Genomic DNA, 6,670 nt, shown 5'->3' with positions numbered 1-6,670 from the left:
AACAAAATCAATAGAATCTCTTTGAATTTTTGTTTTTGAAATTTGAAGACAAAACTAAGAAAATCCTTTTGGAACTTTTTCTTTTGAAATTGAAAGAAAAAAATAAGAAAAGCTTTTTGGAATTTTTTGTTTAATAAAACTGAAATCCAAAACAGGAAAATGTTACCAAAGACATTCGATGTAAGAAGTAGGAACTTCCCGAGAAATTGTACATCGAACAACATTTTGGCCCAAACAATGAAGGTTGTTCTGAACCATTCAGAGGCATTTCGAAATCGAAGGTGGTCGAACATTGAAAGGTGAACAGTAACCGATGAACACTATAGTAGTACTTCGACATCATTTTATTCACGATGATGACGAACCAGGAACTGAGCTTGCATCAATCATTCCTAAACCATTTAAGATCCTTAGTAATGATTTCTCATCCAAAGGTTTTATGAAGATGTCTGCAAGTTGATCAGTCGTTTTGATAAATGAACCTTTATATTACCACCTTCGACATGATTCTTGATAAAATGGTATCAAAGTGCTATGTGCTTTGTCTTTGAATGTTGAACTGGATTATGACAGATGTGTATGGCACTTTGTGAATCACAATATAAAGGTATTTTCTTCATATTGATTGTGTAATCACGAAGTTGGCTTTGTATCCATATGACTTGAGAAGTGCAAGCAGTAGCTGCAACATATTTTGCTTCGGCTGTAGAAATCGAAACACATGTTTGTTTCTTCGATTGCCAGCTTACAAGCTTCCCGTACAAAAGTTGACATCCACCAGTAGTGCTTTTTCTGTCGACTTGACAACCACCAAGGTCTGCATCAGAAAAGGCTTGTATGAAAAATCCAGTCTTCGAAGGGTACCATAAACCCAACGAAACATTTCCTTTTAGGTATCGAAATATGTTCTTCACAATTGTTAGATGGGGTTCTACGGGATTCGATTGATACCTGGCATAATTGAAAACAGAGAACATAATATCAGGTCTACTAGCAGTTAAGTATAGTAAAGAACCTATCATGCACATGTACAATGTAAGATCCACAGCGGGCTTAGCCAACGAAGGTCCTAAGCGCGTGCCGACTGCCATTGGTACTTTCAACTTCGAACTTTTCATCATGCAAAATTTCTCAAGCAAGTTACGAAAGTACTTCTCTTGATTTATGAAAATACCTTCCCTGGTTTGACGAATATTCAATCCCATAAAATTATTTATCTTACCCATCATACTCATTTCGAACTGGATTTTCATCATATTCTCAAATTCCCTAGACAACGCAGGGTCAGTCGAGCCAAAAATAATATCATCTACATAAATTTGAACTAGCATCAGATGATCCCCTACTTTCTTTCGGATTAGAGTAGGATCAACTGATCCTTGTTTAACCAAAGGGCTTCTATCCCAGCGGTATCAGGTGGTGCCTCCCTCTTTGTGGTCGAGGATTCAAGTCCCGTCGTAGACATAGGTGGAATTAGGTGCTAGTTTAGGAGTATATTATATATTTGTATTTGCCGGTTAAAAAAAACTGATCCTTGTTAAAATTTAGAGAGTTTTAAGAAATTGGTAAGAGTTGCATACCAGGCTCAAGGTGCTTGTTTTATGCCATAAACAGCTTTATCAAGTATATAACAATGATCTAGAAATTTGTCATTTACAAAACCTGGTGGTTGTTCGACATAAATAGTTTCCTCTAAGACTCCATTGAGAAAAGTACACTTGACATCTATTTGGTACACATCAAAGTCTTTGTGTGTTGCATATGCAAGAAATATTCAAACAGTATCGAGTCTTGCGACAGGGGAAAATGTTTCATCATAGTCAATACCTTCTTGTAGCGAATATTTTTTAACAACCAGCCTTGCTTTGTTTTGAACAACATTACCTTCTTCATCCGTTTTATTTTTAAAAATCCATTTTAAGCCGATGACTGAAACATCATCAGGTGTTGGAACTACTCTCCAAACCTTATTTCATTCAAATTCGGAAAGTTCAGATTGCATTGCAACAATCCAATCAGGATCTTCCAATGCAACCTTAACTATTTTAGGTTCCATTTTTGAAATGAAAACATTAAACATACAAAGTTCCTAGTGAACATTCAGTATCTCGTTCTTAGCTCGAGGTTGTGCACGTGTCATAACTCCAGCTTGAGGATCACCAAGAACTTGTTCTTTTGGATGACTTCGTGTCCATCTTTCCATCGTTGGATATGCAGGATCAAAATCCAAAGGTGCATATTTGAATATTTCATCCGTTTCAGAACCTTCACATGTATTGCACACATTATCAGACACCTCATGAAAAGTGTCAGTGTGATAATTAGAAATAGTAGGTATTAATCCATTTTGCTCCCCCCTCAACTAAAGGATTTGGAATATGATGCTCCCCCTCGACATCAGCATTGTTCTGTTCATCCCCCCCCCCCCTCAATAGTAGACTCACTAAAATGATCTTTTGATATCGAACTCAAGCACTCCCCCTCCACTTGACTACCCTGCAAAAAAGGTAGACGTTCGGCATGTACTTGTGAGGTTGAAGTAGAATGAGAATCATCATCTTCCCTAGTCAACATCGAATCATCAGAATGCTTCGATGCTTCAGGAATCTGATTATCATCAGCATGAACTTCAGCATCTATTGCCCTGTCTGGAAAACCAAAAATTAATTCATAATCAATATCGAAATAATTAACAATAGCTGACTTAGCATTCGTTTCATTAAGAATTGGCTTTTGTGCGAAGGTCTGTTCGACACGTTTGACATGATAATCATCGAAAGTCAGATTAAATGTTTCCTCAATCTTTCTTGTTTGCTTATTCAACACTCGATATGCTATTAAGTTGTGCGAGTATCCAAAGAAAATCCCTTCATCAACTTTAGACTAAAATTTAGAAAGGATATCTTTGAGATTCATGATGAAGCACCTAAAACCAAAATCATGGAGAATTTTCATATTAGGCTCTCTTATGTTGAGGATTTCATAAGGGTTGATGTTAAAACGACGATGAATGAATTATCGGTTTTGAGTGAAACACGTTGTTGAGACTGCTTCTGCCAAGAGATATTCAGGCAGATTCACATATGTCAACATTGTTCTTCCTACTTGGCATATGGATCTGTTCCTACGTTCAACAAGGCCATTTTTGTTGTGGTGTGTAAGGAGATGAAAAGTTATGTGAAATCCCTAAGTCAGCCAAAAATGAATCGCTTTTGACTCTTCTAACTTTCTTTCTCAGACTCAATTCGATCTTCATGATAAAATCTATCATCACTTGGGTAGTATCAGACATCTAACGAAGAAAGAAAACCCAGGTAAACCTTGAAAAGTCATCAACAATGACCGATATGTACTTTTTCTTGTTGAGAGTCTCAACAGTCGAAGGTCCAAAAAGATCAATGTGAAGAAGTTCCAGAGGTTCGATGATCTTTGAGTCGATGACGACGGGATGACCTTGACGATGTTGCTTTCCCTGTTCACAAGCTACACATAACGAATCATTATCAAATTTTAAAGCATGAAGGCCACGTACAAGATCTTGTATAACCAATTTGTTTAGATTCTTGAAGTTCAGATGGGAAAGTCTTCGATGCCACAACCAACTTAGATCGGATGAAGCCTTCGAAAGTAAGCAGACAAAGGGAACACCGACAATAAGCTTCATGTAGAGTGTGAACATGTCACCTTTCCTTTTTGACTTAAGCAAAACTTCCTTTGTTTCTTTATTGGAGATGACACTTCCTTTTTCATCGAAGACTACTTGATTACCAGTACCCACAACAAGTTGTGAAACACTTATCAAGTTGCGTTGTAAACCTTCGACGTATGTCACTCTATTTATTGTAAACTTCCTATTCGTTACTTTTCCATAGCCTTTCACTTTGCACTTTTGATTGTTTCCAAACTTCACAACTCCAACATTATCCAAGCTTTGAAAGTCTCATAGATATTCCTTTCGACCTGTCATGTGACGACAGCAACCACTATCGACATAACAATGCTCATCGAATTTCTCGTCACATAGTACCTGCGATCAATCAAAAGAATTTAGGTCCCCAAGGCTTTTCGGGTCCTTGGATATTAGAGTGAAATACATTGTAAAAGGAAGATCCTAATACCCAACTTCAAACCTTCAAGTTCATACTATCAATAAAGTCAACTTCTACAGACTTAGGCATCGAAATGTAATCATTTAATGGTTTAGGTTCGACACTGACTTTCCCTTTTCCAACTGCAGTTCGTTCTGCCTTAACTTTTGTTTTGGGAATTTCTTTCCATCTTTTCACAGAAGGATTTGATTCCAATGATGAAGAGCTCCTAGTTTGTGACTTGTTCAAGTAGTTTTCGTAAGCATACCTGATTTCCTCTTTAGAAAACTTTCATGATTGGTACGGCTTTCCTTTGCCTTCCAACAAATGGTTGATATTCTTAACATTACTTTTCCGTTTCACAAAAGAGGCATTGACTTTCTGCTTTGAATCTGGATTTGGAAAGTGAGGTTGTGTTGGTTTAAATGGTTCTTTTTTCTTTCCTTTTACTTCAATTGTTTCAAAATTTATTTTTGGAAAAGATGCTTTTGAATTGTTTTGAAACCGATTTTGATATTGTTTATTAAAGCCAACCGATGTTCGATTCAAAACCTTTTGTCCATTTGGAAAACTTCTTTGACCTGGATATTGATTGAATTTTCTTTGTTCATTGTTGTGAACAACATTTGTTCTAATTTTATTTTGAGGAAACCTCTCCTTTTGATGCTATGGAACAAAATTCCTTGGACGATTGTTTTGAACAAAAGTTTCATCACCTTGTTTTTCAACAATTGGAGTTCGAACTGGTTTTTGAACATTAGATTGACCTTTTGTTCAAAACAATGAACATTAGATTGACATGGTTTTTGAACTGGTTTTTGAACATTAGATTGACATTAGAAAAATGTTACGGCCCACTCCTCACCCCCAACACCTATATATATATATACTTGGGGAACATGGGCCGTAAATGGGTTCACGGCCGTGAACCAGTTCACGGCCGTAAACACCCATTGGGCCGAAAACACATTTCGGTCGTAGACGGAAAATTACAATTGCCTAGAAAAGCAAAGTATAAACCATAATCTACACCCAACAATCTCCCCCTTGGTTTATAGCTTTCTTTTCTAATTGACCCAAAAAACTCCCCCTAAAAAGGTAGCTGAATTTTCTTGTTAATATTCATTGGGAGCTTGGCTTCAGCATTAATCTTCAAATTCTTCACAACTTCAAGATGAACATGATGAATCTTCAATGAATGACTTCATCTTGAGCAGTTGGGCTTTTCTTCAAAATTTGACTCTGAACACACATTGGGTGAGGAGGCTTCTTGATAAGATCCTTGAAAGATAGCGCTTTCAGCTTGATAACAGTTGGGCTTTTCTTCAAAATTTGACTCTGAACACACATTGTGTCCCAAGTCAGATCTCTTTCAATCACGCAGAGGGGACAACATATGACTAATAGAGATAGAGGGATTGAGAGGTAGAATGTTGCATATGCTGTGTCCCATGTCAGATCTTTCGATCACGCAGAGGGGACAACATATGGCTCACAGATAGGAAGAATTACACAGATAAAAAAGATGCATAGAAATAGAGTTGCATATGTTGAAATCCAGGTCGGATCTCTTCCAATCACGCAGAGGAAGCAACATATGACTGACAGATAGAAAGCAAGAAAATAATTTCCTACAGACCTACTTTATCAGAACCCCCAGTTGCCCTATCAGAACCAGAATTAAGGACATAAGTCCGTACATCAAAGAAAAGTTGAATCACTGTTCTAGATGCGTATTAATTTAGTGTATCCCGTGGGTTCCCGTGTTTATCTCACTGCTCAATCTACCCGAGCGTCGTATGGTCAGTCCAAACAATCCTATCTAAATCCACACTGTCAAATCCTTCGTGCCTACCAGCACATTGAACACAGAGTCTAGACAATTCAGATTTAGTCCCTTACACATGTTTAGACTGCCCGTTATCACTTTCTTGATATCACTCCCGACCAATACCTACTAACGAAAAACTATAAGAAAATAAAAAATTGTCTTCAAAACGAATCAGTTTAAGATAAACTCAGGAGTATAGAGAAGAAAACTCAAACCGTAAGTCACCGATTAAATTTGTATCCAGAAGGTCTGAGAATAGCACGCATAATCTGATAACAGATCCGAAAATTCTTCACATCGTTAAGCACAAAATCGATTAGTGATCCCTTCCTTTCTTCCTTTCCCGCAAAGGACACATACTCTCAAACAAAGTTCTGAGTGTTGTACAGTTGAGAGATGTCCCCTATCATATGCCTGGAACAGCCACTACCAACAAACCGAAGTCTGATGATATGCCTCCGTAGCTGCTCCGACATAGACCGGGATCAATTGGTCTTTGGAACCCAGTCCATTTTGAAACCGGGTTGACCTTTGTCATATTTGCAAGGTACTCTGTCCCATGACATGTCTAGCTTATCACAAACAGAAGATGTAGAAATATTAGAATCATTAGAAGATTTGGGAGATTTAACTTTTGGTACCCATCTGTAGATGGGTTTAACCCATTTCTTGTTCAAACGGATGGGTGCCTCAGTACTTGCTTTTGAACTGGAAGTCAATCGTTCAGATGACTTTGATTTGACTAATCTTG

The 6,670-nt window shown here is 37.5% G+C and overlaps 1 protein-coding gene across 1 annotated transcript; it reads right to left on the bottom strand.

Annotated features, from left to right (window-relative positions):
- Positions 1 to 524: 524 nt before the first annotated feature.
- LOC145111825 (secreted RxLR effector protein 161-like) lies at positions 525 to 1,091 on the bottom strand. Its single transcript, XM_079048073.1, has one exon. It carries the CDS (start codon positions 1,089 to 1,091, stop codon positions 525 to 527), a length of 567 nt encoding a protein of 188 aa, XP_078904199.1.
- Positions 1,092 to 6,670: the final 5,579 nt, after the last annotated feature.

Source organism: Lactuca virosa, chromosome 5, assembly GCF_052849685.1.
Source record: "Lactuca virosa cultivar CGN04683 chromosome 5, Lactuca_virosa_CGN04683_v6, whole genome shotgun sequence".
In the NCBI taxonomy this organism is placed as follows: Eukaryota; Viridiplantae; Streptophyta; class Magnoliopsida; order Asterales; family Asteraceae; genus Lactuca; species Lactuca virosa.
The sequence above is the reverse complement of the archived record's forward strand: the minus strand, read 5'-3'. Positions and strand labels throughout refer to the sequence as shown.

Excerpts from the sequence above, each read along its gene's own strand:
- LOC145111825 (XM_079048073.1), bottom strand. The coding sequence starts at position 1,091 with ATGGCAGTCGGCACGCGCTTAGGACCTTCGTTGGCTAAGCCCGCTGTG.